Here is a 15,095-nt window from a genome sequence, read left to right as displayed (position 1 = left end):
ACTACAGCTAAGGTAATAAAACAAGCTACTTCCAGCAGGAAACATAAAAATCACAGGAGATTTTACTTTACATTTTTATTGATCACACTTAATTTTTAGTTTTTATATGGAGTAGTCACTTACTAGATACACATCTTTGTATTGTATAATAAATATATCAATATTAAATTATGATTAAGTAGAAAGTATTATTTTTGATAAAGCATTTTTCAGAATCAATGAGAAATTTATTTTAAGTACCTTCTTGAGAGCTACCAAGTTCTGGAAAGGACTAACTACTGGAGCACTGTTCCTTTCAAAGAAACGTAACTCCCAGTTATTCAAAACACCGCTTAGCATTTATTATTTCATGTTTGAAAGAAGTTACTTTTCTTTCCCCTTTCTATTCTCTTGCAATGTAGTTTCAAGTTCTAGGTTAACATTAAGGGCTTGGTATAATGAGGCTTGTTTTGTAGTTGAGCTCTTTAATCCCTTTCCTTTATGGCATCTATTTAATATTGTTGACCTAAGCTATTCCAAATGAATTATGGCCTAATGTTATATTGTTTCAACTTTGCTTTAAATTATTGTAAGAAGAAAGTTTTATCATCGTTAATTAAATAAGTCCTGAATGTGTTTTCTCTAGCAGATAAATTTGAAAAGCATTTGATTGCATTTTTAACGAAAGAGAATAAGCCTGGTTCATAATGCCTTCATTTAGTGCAAGATTACAATCTGTTTCATTTAGTAATGTGTTTATTGCTACGCATTTAGTGTCAACAATATTAGCAAAACTAATCTTGTGCAGCTTATTGAATTCTCACTTCATTTTTAATGGGTCATAACATTTAGAAGCATCACATGTATTTGCATAGCAGCATTAGATGCAGGTGACAGAAAAATCAGAAAATAGTTTTCTTAGTGCTACACTTATCTATGTGTTTTAACTCACATGGAGTAGGAATGAGAACATTAAAATGAATGTCATTAGATATATATTATTTGATACCCGAAGCAGGCAAGCACAAAAATTAATAGTCGTATCATTTTTTAGTACATTGTCCAAGATGCAGAATTTTAAATTGACATAACTATGTTCTTTTGTCAAGACTCTGTTCTCTGTGATCATTTTATTCTTATGCTGCATTCCTATCCCTGTGTTTTGCTTGTTCTTGGTTTATCTTTTCTGAACCTATATTAATTAATGTACATTTTGAAGCAAAAAGCCATTTAGACCTGAAATAGACAGACTTTTTAATTGTGCAACTACAGAAAGGGGAACCTAAGAAAAGTTCAGATTTGTTCTCTGGTTATTTTTACATGGGATCTGAATAACGTAGATCCTTCCTTTTGAAGAATTCTGGATATGCAAAGTACCTTTTGCTGAAAAAAATGTCAACTGTCTTTATTTAGTTCTTTTCCATGCTGCAGATTAACTTTTGTGCCTTTAGACATATCCCACCACTCACAACTTTCAGTCTGTAATTTCTTAATTGGGAACTTCTGCTAACTGTAGACGTAACACTCTAGTAGTAGGCAGTGAGCAAGCATACCTGGAAAACTGTAGCCCTTAGAGACTGAGCTGGCTGCAAATGAACTAATATGTCTTCTCAGCTCAGTGGTGTGCCAAGACACTAGTTCATGTTCCAATAGTGGCATAATGACATGCAGCTTTTACTGGAGCTGGGGTAAATAGCACTTGCTGTCCAGCTTTGGGAATTACCTTGGCTGTTGATCGATGGGGAACTCTGTTCTGTTGCTCGCTATGGTACAGTGAAGCAACATGAGCACCGACTTCACAATATGTATATGTAGCTTAACCGACTGACTGAATGCAACTTTTCTGGAAATAGATTATGTTATGGTCCTTGACCTACCATGCTATTTAAAAAGGCTTCTGGCCTTTTGTGTTATTCTTTTAGTGAAAAGGGTAGACAGAGCACTTGAGCTATTTTCTACAATCTTTCTCTCAACGGTTGTTCAGACGTACCTCACGGTGTCTACGGAGAATCAATGTACATTCTTTTTTTATTGTATTCACAAGTAATACATATACAATGCGTAAGTAAAAAAGAAACAGTATGGTGTGTAGCCAAATGTTATGGTGTAATACTTTAAAATTACCCTATCTCCAGAAGTTTTAAGGTTTTGTTCAGACCTCCAACTGTTTACTGTGGAGTGATAAAATGAAGTAGTAATCTGTATCTCTGTAAAAGGGGCAACAGTCTTTTTTTTCTGCTATGTTATTTGTATTTATAAATCTATTCAGGTTTTGGACCAGGTTGAGTGATCTAATTACCTAACAACATTTGCGATTACTGTTAAGAAAAAAGAAAGAGTGAAATAATAGAGCAATGGAATTAGCTTCCTAATTTAAAAAAAAAGTAATTTATCAATCCTTTTGTGAGATGTTCTTCAACCATTATATGTATCTTTGCGAAGTGCTGTGATGAAAAGATAAAATTGTGGGAGGAGTAGCATGACATTATAAGAAATGGAACACATTTTAGGCATTTTGTACAAATTATTTGCAAAGCTGAAGTACCTCTTGTTACAGAAGTGTCCTTTGGTAACTCATTATTTAGGCCTTTTACTTTCATTTTCAAATGAAATGTCCACATTCTAACACAAGAAGGCTAGGACATGATTTAGTTGACTAAAATCTATTCAAATTAGGAAAATCAATTGATACACAAGAGGTGAAATTAGGGTCCAAAAGAACTTGTCGCTGTCAAGGAGTAAGCTGACTTTTGCACACAAATGTGGGCATAAATTAGTCATCATGACAGATTTTAACTTTAACATTCATGTGCTAGCTCCTCCAATTTCCACTGTATGTTTTTAGTTAGACATTTCTAGTTTTTCAGTTCACCTCTTCCGCTGTTGCGTGGCAGGGCCCTATAATGTTGAGTGACAGAAATTGTTTACCCAAAGGTGGCTGTCTAACTTTAAACACATCTTGAATGGTATCCATCTGTCCTGGAATCCAAAATATGACAGAGCTGGTATTGTCCACATAAATAAGTTTAGTGCCAGTGAAAAGTGCTGAATTTATAGCCCTGGAGATGGATATCCTCTCTCCAGTGAGCAGATGCTGTTTCAAAAGTGACACCATAAAAAAGTCCTAGGCAAACAAATAGCTCCAGTCTTGGCCTGAATGGATAATCCTGTAGTGATGGAAGATATTTAGCTTTTATAGGCATGCACTGCTGAGAACAAAAGTTGTAATGATGTTGAGGTAATTTTACTGTCAAGTATAAAATGCTTGGTCCTCTTCGGAGAAAGGAAATGTAAACGGTTTATTTTTTGGATCCTTTTTAAGGACAAACTGGTGACTGCTCATGGTCTCTTACAAGACAATACCTGTCCATGTCCTTCTGGCACCTGTTCAGTGCCACATCTGCTGGGTGCTGAGCTATAGAAGATAGTTCTTGACCTGTATATAAACTGTGGTCTTTCTACCTCATCATGAGATATCATGCAGTCTTTACATAGCCTGTTACGTTATTTAGGCTGTTTGGAGTAGTATATGATTTAGGGGAGAAGATTGTTTTCCTCTAATATTTTGACTACCTCATTGTAGGGGGACAATCTACTCACTGTTTTTTATACCAATTTTAGTTCACTAGTGTTATGAATTAGATAATGCAATGAGGGATGGTTTTGATCTGGTCAGTGTATGGGTTTTGTGGGGTTTTAAGTTAAATCTTTGTGAAATAAATGTGTTTTGTTTTACAAGTTGACCATATTCCTCCACATTAATAATTTTTCAGTCCTCTCAGGTTTAGCAGTGACAAGGAGGCAGGTTATTTCCAGTCAGTCCTTTTTCATAAAGAAGACTTGATAATACTGATTTTTCAAATTAATTATAATGTGCAAAATCTTTTGACTAAAGAAGAATAGCAAGTATAACAATATTAGAGATTACCTAAACTAACAGATATTTTCTGATTAGATTTTCTGTCCAATTTTTTCCCACTCAATTTAGGTTAAATGTCTGTGGTAGCTTGAACATCACTGAATTTATAGTGAAGGAATAAATGAAAGTGCGTTGGCAATTGTCTGACAATGTGCTGTTAGATTAGCATTTGGGTCACAAAATGGTGTGGCTTGCTGAACTTTTTAGAGAAATTGTCAACTGGTAGCAAGATACAGGATGTAAATTCATGATGTTTTAATTAAGACTAGAAAAGGTCAGCAGTTAAGATTAACTTAGATTTCTGAAGAAGCCAATGGGGCTTCCAGAAGATTAGTTTATTCTAAAAGGTAGGACTTAAACAGAACAGTACCTTAGCAACTGTGTATATTTACATGTGGATAAGGTCACCTTATCTCTGAGAAACGATCACTTTGCTGATACTTCTGTATAATTAACATGATTTATCTGCAGCTCAGGACCAATGTTAAAATTTGCATGTGATAATTTTAAACGTAAGATAGACTGCCTTTTTCCTGAGGTGCTGAAAATCATTAAGCCTTATGTTGTCTAAGTGTTAGGAGAGAGTAAGTTCTTTACAAAATATATTGTCTACACATTTTCATTCAATATAGTATGATAGCTGCTTCCTTTTCATTGTATAGGCTAGTAGATCCCAACAGTGTCACAGCTGAGTCCAGACCAAATCCACTACTTTAATTTATGGAGGCTAAAAAATAGTAATTAGAGAATTATGTTTGCTAAGGTGTCTGGATACTGTGGGACTCAGCAGGATGTTTCTGCGCCTTGTTTTTCCTGCTGCACAGGCCTTTGGAATCGCATCAAGGGAGAGTAGCACTGGGGCTGAGTCCACTTAGCTTTGCTCTGTCATCCTTTGTAGCACCCTCAGAGATGGAGATTCCTTACAGGAGGGATGGAAATTGCAAAACCTGAAGAGGTCTGAGTAGGCGTAATTGCTGCCTCCCTTCCCTCTCACACAGTGGTTAAAAATGCTTCTCTTGTAGCAGAAGGAAAGTTTGAGCTAGGTCAATCCTGCAGAACCCAGGTGACAGATTGCTGACAGTGGAGGATCTGGCTTAGGGAGAGTGACTTTACTTTCTCATGGGAATCCTCTTACAACAATTTTATGAGTGTGTAGTTGTTGAAGTGGTGATGTGCTGTTACTAATATTTCTGCCATAGCATCTCCTTTGCCTGTCATAATGGAGTGTAGGTTTGGTGGTCTGCGCTACATATATCACTTTGCATTGCTTTTCATTCTGGAGACATATTTAATGGTGTGCCACAAAGGGAATACTTTAGTTTGTCTAAGTGTGATTCAGCCTGAAGTGGGAGAACTGATTTACTTAAGGACTGGAGACTACATTTGTGGCTGTGGGTTTCTGCTTGCTAAAACTGATTCAGTAAAATGTTCTTCTCTTCTTTTCCTCCTATGTATCTTTTTTCTGATTTTTTGGAGTATAATTCCTGCCTTCCTCCTGGGTCTTCATTATGTACAAAGTACTGTAAAGTGCTTTTAATAACTGCCACAGTGAAAGAATAATCTTCCTGGAGCATCAAGTCTTGTTTTCTGACACGTAATACACAGTTATAATATTTCAAATTTCAAATATTAACAATTTCAAATCAATATGCTGTTCTAGAAAAAATCCATGTTACCTGAATGAAAAGTTAACCTGTTTATGTCTTCAACTATGTCACTGGATGGTTAGTGAGACAGCTGCTGGCAAAAAAAGAAATCCTTATTTCTAATAACAAAGCTCAATTTGTGTGATACTGTCAGTAAGGATGGGTGCCAGACCTGCAGCCACTGCAGTGAAGCCAGCCACCAAACATTAACATATTAATCATTATTACTGTTATGCTGCAAAGTGTTATGAGTCCATAAAGGAATTGTTAATTTTGTCCCTTACCTGTCCTGATAGCTAAAAAATAAAATATTATCTATCTCCTGTAAGTGAAATCTTCAGCTGATTAGAAAAGGGAAGTTTAGTCAACAAAATTGAACTAAAATACTTCAAAGGAAACTCCAGGTGCAGCCTTTAATATGGTTCTGGCAGTTTGTCACCAACTTAGATAAGCAAATTTTCCACTGTGTTTCACAAACATACCATAATAATTTTTGGTTTGTATTTTTGTTAACATTCAAAATACAAGTAAAATTGTTGATGTTCTGGTTTTTTGTCCCCTTGCAGGAGTAACAACTGTGTTGACAATGACAACACTGAGCATCAGTGCTCGAAATTCACTCCCCAAAGTAGCATATGCAACAGCTATGGATTGGTTTATTGCTGTTTGTTATGCATTTGTATTCTCTGCATTAATTGAATTTGCAACTGTAAATTATTTCACAAAACGAGGATGGGCCTGGGATGGAAAAAGTGTAGTGAATGATAAGGTAAGTCCTAAGGAAATATCCCTATTTTCAGTCAATTGCACTAAACCAGCTATAATATATTGCTTTGATAAAATTGGCTATATTAAAAAAAAAATACATTATGCTTTAAATAAAAAGAATGTAGATGTATTTTCTGGCCTGAACAAAAATATATCTGCCCTGATATCTAACTTGGTCTCAATAATCCAGATTTAGTTATCGAGCACCTTGGGTTTTTATGTTGGGACTGTCTGACTTGTTTCTTGACTCCTCAGATACAACTGTTTATCTGGTTATTCAGAAAGTTTAATCCAGATCATACTAGTTGATAACATTTTTATTATTTAATCCAATTGAGTTGGAAATAAGAAAAAGATTACAGAAAGATATGATGCATGTTAATTTTCCTGGTAACTAAGGATCAGAAAAACAACTGAATGCCTATATATGTAAAAACTATTAATAACAAAATCAAGAAGTTTTGAACGTTTTCAGTATTTTGAAACTTATCCCTAATGATGTGTGGACATTAATTTTTAAACTAATTTAAATAGCAGTTGTACAAAATTCTGAGTTACTTCTTCAACTATAATGTATTGATGCTCTGAGTGCACAGAAACAGAGTCATGCTTTAATTTTCTGATATTGACAGTAGTGTAGGTGTGATAGCATGAAGAAATTTTAACCTGATAGAATTTCTTATTTAGTGAACAAAAAAAACTGGTGATACACATAAATTTGTGTCAAGCTTTACAGTTTATAATTTTAATAACACAGAACAAATGTTAAAGCTGACCTGTTGTTTAGACTGACTTACTACATTAAAAAATTTTGTCCTATCCCAGCCCCTGATTCTACCAATGGAAAAAGATTTCTTCTGACAAAGAATACTGAGTTCTGTGGTTCTCCTTAAAATAGAATAGAACATTATTTGCTTCCTGATGATAATAGTAGTCGTAAAGCAAAGTTTAATTAACTGATGGTTTCTCAGCACTTTGAATGCATAAAGCACAATGCATAAAGAAGCAAAATTTTCAGTTAATGGTAAAGCAGAATGAGAGAAAATGAGTACATTGTTTATAATTCCCTGTGGCTTCTGGAAGGGCATGAACTATCCATAGCTTCAGGGTCTGTTCCCTCATGCTATAAGTAGATACTGAATCGCTAAAAGTTTATCAGCATGTCATGAGTGAAGCTTTTCAGACTGGCGCATTACCCTGGCATTGTAATAATGTAGGGAGCCCTTATAAACTCTCCGATCATCCTTTGGCTGTTCCTTTAAATTAATATAACAGTGTTGTCTCATGAGCTTAGGAGTGACAGCTGTTTAACAGCTAGGTAGTATTACTTCCCTAGGAATGACAAAGTTAGCCATTCCATTTTAAGATTTATATACCATTCACATGCCCAGTTTTCTATTTTCTTCAAACTGACTTAACAAGAAGCTAAACTTTTAACATGTTCATAGTTTGTCATACAAAAATATGGTTCATCTTTGTTATGCAGGTCTCATAATGGTATTACAGATACATTTTAAAAACACACTAAGTGTGTCTGAAACGAAGGAATTATAGATCAATTAGAATTTTCCTCTCATAATTTGATTCAGTAATTTGCTCTTATTTTTGCTGAATGCATCTGTGCACCTAAAGCCAGGCTTATTCTTCACCAATAAAGTGAAATATGTTTCCCTAGTGACAGTCACGTGTGTTCATGTTATATGGAAACTTCTATCTAAGTGCTATCAGCATGGAATTTGTCTCACAGGAAAGCAGGTGCAGGGATAAGCTACATATTTGATCAGCCTTTTTTCACACTCCAGTCAATAAGGAACAATGCTGAATTCCCACCCTATCCCAGATTTGCTTTTTATGTGACACCATCTCCTGAGACAAGGTATTTGGGGCACAACTTGTACCCATGAAGATCTTATCAAGATTTGTAGATGACCCTGATAAATATCAAATTGGAGCTAATTTAAAACCCAAACTGGAAACTGGGTAGATGCCTCCCAGTGGAAGTAAAAAATTGGAATGCACCTGTATCAGAAATATCACAAGAATTCCCTCACTTGTGCCACTTCCGTTAGATTAAAAATCAAACCAAACCAATACAACAGCTGATGATTTCTCATATGAGACAGAACTTAACTATTCCTTCATCTGTTTAATTCTGTATTTTGTGGAAGAGGTGGGCTGACTAATATTTATTTGCCTGCTTCTAAATTATATATGGAGAGCTCTACTTCCTGAGAAACTGAAATCCTTCCATTCTTTCCTGTAGGTTATTAGAAGTTCCTTAGTTTGGGATTGCTGCAAAACAGTGAATCAATTTATAGCATTATAATCTTATTGCAGAGCTAGTCCGTGTACCTATATATATGTCTAAAAACTCAAGCCTATATTCATTACCTATACATCCCTGTATCTATCTATAGACATAGCCGCTCCATCGGACTGCCATTGGCTGAACTTTAGTCATTTGAAAGCATACAGAATCCCATAAAAACACATAATTGCTGAGATTGGAAGGGACCTCTGGAGATCGTAGAATTTAACCCTCCTACTCCAAGCAGGGTCAGCTAGGGACGGTTGCTCAGCGTCATGTCCAGATGGTGTTTTAATATCCTCCAAGGACGGAGACTCCACAACCTCCCTGGGCAACCTGTTCCAGTGCTCAGTCACGCTCACAGTAAAACATGTTTAAGTTTGTATGTTTAAGTGGAATATTCTGTACTTCAATTTGTGCCCATTGCCTCTTGTTCTTCCACTGGATATCACTGAGAAGAGTCTGGTCTGGTCTTCTTTACTTTCTCCCCCCAGATATTTATATACACTGATAAGATTTCCCCCCTGAGCCTTCTCTTCTCCAGGCTGAACAGTCCCAGCTCTCTCAGCCTTTCATATTTCAGATGCTTCAGGCCTTAAATCACCTTTGTGGTCCTTTGCTGGACTCGCTCCATTATGTCCATGTCTCTCTTGAACTGGGGAGCCCAGAACTGGATCCAGCACTCTGGATGTGTCTCCCCAGGGCTGAGTCGAGGGGAACGATCACCTCCCTCGGCCTGCTGGCAACGCTCTTTGCAGGGCAGCCCAGGAGGCTGTAGGCCTTCATTGCTGTGAGGGCACGTTGCTGGTTTCTGTTCAACTTGGTGTCCATCAGGACCCCCTGGGCTTTTTCTGCAAAGCTGCTTTCCAGCCCTTATCCCCAGCCGGTACTGGTGCATGGGGTTATTCCTCCCCAAGCGCAGGACTTAAATTTCCCATTGCTGAACTTCATTAAATTCTTGTCATTCCATCCCACTTTTCTTATCTTTGCTATTTTTAGGTTCTAATCCCCATTTTCATCACTGTTACGCATTTTTAAACAATAATTTCTGAAAAACAGAACTCGTTCTTGGGCTAGTTCTCAGCTCACTTCTGCAACTCCCAAGCTGAAGTCCTTTCTCTTGATTGCAATCTCTTTCTGACCTCTGTGTGTGTGTGTATGCATATATACATGTAAACACACGTATTTCTCCAGAATCTCTTAAAAATGTAGACCATTACTGAAATTCCTTTATTTATTGGTGGTATGTTAGAGATGTTCAAATAACAGCAATGCTAGATTTATGTGGGAAAGATGGCCTAATTTTCATTTTATTACAATGCCTGGTAATGGGTTTTTTTTTTTGCTCCACCCATTCACTCCTTCTAGTTCTCTTAACAGAGAACATTTTAAATATCTTGCAATGCTGTTGTAAGGAGCCGGATACAAAGCAGCTAGAGAAAGACCAACTCTTTTCCCGTTACCCTTACAATCACAGTAACAGATCCTTCCTCATATAACTTCAGTAGGGCATTTGATGGTGCAAGAGTCCATGTTTTTAGAGCATTCTTGTTACCTGTACCTTCTTTTTGGATAGACTGGAAGTGTCTTTCTTTGTATTTGAATTTATCAGTATGGTATTCCTGTTATTTATTTAAACATACTCACATACTGTTTTGTTTCTTTTACATTTGAAATGTTTTATTAAGTCTATTTTGGCAAATACACATTAAATATTTAACTTCATGCTGTCTTCCAATAGAAAAAAGAAAAAGCGTCTGTCATTAAGAAAAATAATGCCTATGCAGTGGCTGTTGCCAACTATGCTCCAAATATTACCAAGGACTCAGTGCTACCAACCATCTCCAAGAGTGCTACAACTGCAGAACCCAACAAGGCAAAACCAGAAGCGAAGCCACAGGAAGCAAAGAAGACATTCAACAGTGTTAGCAAAATTGACAGAATGTCTAGAATAGTGTTTCCAGTCTTATTTGGTACTTTTAATTTAGTGTATTGGGCTACATATTTAAACAGGGAGCCTGTCTTACTTGGCTTTGCACCATCAACTTAAAAGCTGAACTGCACTGAGGACTTACAGCATCATTCTAATCAGATAGGTTGTTCGCTATGTACAGTACGACTAATAACTGCTAATCTGTGAACCATTATGTACAGAGTGTATATAGATGTCTTATCTGTGTATCTCCAAGGGAGGGACACTGTTAATTCATGGGTCTGTAAACAGATAGCACCCATGGCAAATACAGCCAGCTCTTTAAAAGTTATACCCAGGGGAGTTCTGTTAAACTAGGATTCAAATATACAGAATTATATTCTCTCCGTACAATAAAATGAAGATATGATCCTACATAATTATTTAGGAACAGTATTTTTTTAATTTAAAGTTAAAATATTTTTCTATAAAGTAACTAATTCTACTTTAATGAAAGAAACTGTCATTTAAAAAAGTGATTTTTTTAAAAAGGTGTAATTGTTTCATATAATAGCAGTACCCATGTACATAACAGAGTACGGAGGTCATACAGTTCTACTGTTCACAAACATTCTGGATATTAGTTAGGCTGAAGAGGTAGTAAAGACCACTATATGGCAAAAGCCACAAGTTTCTTACTTCTGTCCTGTTTGAAGTTGTTAATAAACTCTTCTAATTGATTTCAGGGAAAAGCAAATGTTAATTAAATTTCCAATATCAACCAACTTCCACTAGTGAAACTCTTATTCTTTTCACTGTTTTATTTATTTGATATTGCTAAGCCAGGTTGTCTGGTTCAGCAAAGGTAGATATTTTTGCTTTTTGATTTTGTTCTTAATTGGATTGTTATCAGGTTCATAAAAGCACTCAGAACTTTTTCAGGGTTAAGTATATCAGTAATATAATACACTCTTTTTCCTTGCTTAATGTTGTCCTAAAACCTGCCATTAAAATACTTACCTGTATTTGTCCAAGAAAGCATTGTGTTCAAGGGAAACAAGAACCATGATTTAAGTTCAGGAAATTGTCCATATGATAAAATTTACTGCTGCTTTTGTAAATTGCAACTTTACATTTCGCTGACATAACTTTACAACAACTTTGTATACTAGAAATGGTTTTGCTAAGATTTGAATGTTATTTTTTTAATAAAAAGTCATGCATCATCAGTAGGTATCAACTGTATTTCATACACACAAATAGAACAAAATTGGAGCTGCCATTTGCAATTTTATATGAACATTTAATACTGATCAGTAAAATTATTTTTCATCTGAGCCTTTGCAAAGATTCTTTATGCCCCTAAAGGCCTGGTAAATCATAACATAGGTAATAATTGTGTACTGTATTTAGATTTTAGTATACTTGGCCAATCAGAAATATTTTGATTCACACATACATTAGCAGTTATTAGTTGACCTTTAAAAAAAGATACACCTTTATGATGATGTCTTCTAGTAGAGACATATGTAGTCGTATAGTGTCATTTATTGCAGTTTTGTACAGTACTTGAGTATAGTGCATAAAATAGATATGTTCAGAGTTTAACAAAGTTGTACAAATATTTCTAAAATCAAATAAAAGAGTATCTTAAGACATGGAAATGTGCTAAAAACAACAAAGAGAAACACTGCTTTCATTTGCTTTTTTATTTTCTTGTTTTTTCTTTGCTTTTAATGTGATTCTGTTTTGTACTTTGTGTGACAGTATAGATGCCAAGGTCACAAATGCAAATTACGACTAGAATTAATAGTTAAGACAGAGTTGACATCAGTAAAATAAAGACATTTCGTAAGTTATAAATGAAAGGGAGAAGCATAGACAAGGTGTGTATCCCTTGAAGTTCCTCTAATTAAACCATCAGGTTAAACCTTTCTCATAAACAGTAGTTAAAAAATGAGCACTTTACTCAGAACATTAAAATAAAAATATCCTTATTTTCATATATATTTATATATAAATGTAGATCTTCCATGTAACATGGAGATGTGTGCAATAGTGTGATTACGAGCATAAGACTGGAAGGCAAGCAATAAAAAAAGGTTTTTTCATGGTATAATTATACATTTTAAAAATGTTTCATTTGTAAATTATAAATTATCCCTTTAACATCACATTGTCCAGGTATGAATAAATATATAAATATGTACATATGTACAAATAATTGTAAATATTAGAACTGTAGAAAAATTCCTTCACTTTTAACTCTGTTTTTGGCAAAGGGCTCTGACTGTATAGTTTAATGGAGGCCCATGCTAAACTGCTCTTGAACTTGAGTAGCTCGATTATGTTTTCTATAGCTGAGGTCTCCTTCCTGCGACCTAGTGGGAGTTCTTACCTTCTGTTCACATCAGTAAGATCTAGGGGCACGCCGAACCTCACTGGACTGGGTTATGAGAAACAGAGGTCTGTGTTTCACCCTTGGCCGCATCCCAGGTACTCCAAACCCTTCACAGTGTTTAAACAATGATGTTGTGTATTGCTCCATGCACGACACTATAGTCAGAACTCTCCCCGCTACAAACATGAGTGTGCTCAGAGGCATGTTGGATTACCTGATAAGAAAGGATTTTGCATCCTTATCCAAGAACGGGACCTCTCAAAGGTTTTTAACAGTACAAGTCTTCTCCAACAAGACTTCTTCTCTGGAAGATAACATCTGAGTAATTCAGAGCTGCATGCAAAAAGCATATCTTCAGTTTGCACAAGAAGCCTGGTGCTGTCTCATGTTAGTCAGCTCTGCTGCTACTGCTTTTATTGGGTACAATTATTTTTTCATTCACTGACCATTTTCTCTATGCTTGTGTTACGCTTAGAGTCAGTCAGACAAAAAAACAGGTGTTTATCACATGCTAAAGATACATTTCTCACACACTAACAGAAAAATAGGCATACTATATAAATTCACTTAGTGAAAAATAATACATTTTAAATATCCATATACAATTATTGTGGGCATCAGCAAGGCTTTTGAGTGCGTATGCTCCAGAAAAGTTTCACTTCTACATTTAGTTCAGTTGGTCTGTGTTAAAGCAAACTCTTTCTGTGGGAGGAAGGAGTCTGCTTTATTGTTTCACTACTGAAACATTTATAGGGAGTAAACTAACTACATGTAAGTTGCAAATTTGTAAGATGAGCAACTGGATAAATGAATTTGAATGTAAAGATGTAAGTGAACACAAGCATTGTGCAAGGAACATGGGAATGCAAGAGTTAGGCCTTCTTTCCATTTAGCAGTATAGAATCTGTGTCTGGGATTTTAAAGCTGGTCTCACAAATTTATGTGCCAAATACCTAGAAGTTTCATTGAGTTAAACTTGCTGGTCTTAAATACTCAAAGCCCGAGAGAGAGCATGAGTGAGCAAACGCAGGTCACTTCAGTATCAAAGGCTTGCACGTGGAATCTACCAGTGAAATTTTTGGTTGACATGTTAATGTAATTTATTTTTTCCATTATTATTGGGTCAGGGTGTCATATTTTATGTGACTTAAGAAATTAATACAATGAATACAATGATATAACACTGTGGTAAACCTGGATTGGAATTACCGTAATTCTGAATGAGGTTTATGAAACAGGTTTCCAGTGTAGTACTGGGACATGTACTTCTGGATGCATGTGGTCAGTAGTTCAACAGTAATTTATAAATCAGCATGAAGAATACAGAGATCAGCAGGGTTTATCAGCCAGGATTGTCTGCTGGAGACTTCTTAACAGATTGCTTTTAAAAGAGTGGCTTCCAAACTTCTCAGTTATGTTGTAGCCAATGAAATTACCTTCATCTTCCATATCTGGGTTAATTCAACTTGTAACTAACTGCTGCATTGTTGAACATCTTTAAAAAAATTATTGTGGTAGATGTTCTGAGATAGGACCTTTAGCTTGGGAGACTACTCATACCACTGAACGTTATGCTAAATTAAGGAGCTAGTCTGCCTGTATAGTTACGGGAGAGAGCATGAAAGAGCTTCACTAGACACCAAACACCCTTTCTTCCCGGTGATTATAGATAACATATGGGATGGTAAGACTTTTTAAAAGTGGGGTGACCATAAGCTGTCTGCATGAAAGCAACCAGAAGCAGCTGGGAGGAGGTAGGGCTGTATGGGGGAGGAAAAGGGGAAAGAGAAGCAGCAAATGGCTTTGTTACTGTGTCAGTGGATTGTGAGATGATTGAGGAGGCAGCTGTTGAAGGAGGTAATGTGTATTTTCGTTTCAGCTTTAGTTCTGAGCCTTCATTACCATATGTGAGTTGTGGGAAAGTAACTTTTAGAGCAATTGAAATACTTCTTGTATAATTCTGCTGAACTTGAGGAACACGAGTCGTGCCTTTGAAACTGAGAGGCTTCTGCTGGCTGCTTTGTGAAAACCACGCAATAAAATGTGCTTCCTGCTGCATGGGACATCTAGGGCAGAGGGGGAAAAGAAGCTTTGGGAATGAAGCAGAACTTTGTTAATTCCAGGTTTTGTTTTCTTAAAGGGTGTGACTTTCACTTAACCAC

At 35.9% G+C, this 15,095-nt stretch overlaps 1 protein-coding gene across 1 annotated transcript in view; it reads left to right on the top strand.

The window, feature by feature from the left end:
- The window catches only part of GABRA2 (gamma-aminobutyric acid type A receptor subunit alpha2), a 56,704-nt gene extending 46,034 nt beyond the window's left edge, over window positions 1-10,670 (top strand). The window contains exons 8-9 of the mRNA XM_059817464.1: window positions 6,111-6,313; window positions 10,362-10,670. Coding sequence (XP_059673447.1) covers window positions 6,111-6,313; window positions 10,362-10,670 — 512 coding nt within the window. The remainder of the gene's footprint in view (window positions 1-6,110; window positions 6,314-10,361) is intronic.
- The last annotated feature ends 4,425 nt before the right edge of the window (window positions 10,671-15,095 follow it).

Source organism: Gavia stellata, chromosome 5 (genome assembly GCF_030936135.1).
Source record: "Gavia stellata isolate bGavSte3 chromosome 5, bGavSte3.hap2, whole genome shotgun sequence".
Taxonomy (NCBI): domain Eukaryota; kingdom Metazoa; phylum Chordata; class Aves; order Gaviiformes; family Gaviidae; genus Gavia; species Gavia stellata.
The sequence above is the reverse complement of the archived record's forward strand: the minus strand, read 5'-3'. Positions and strand labels throughout refer to the sequence as shown.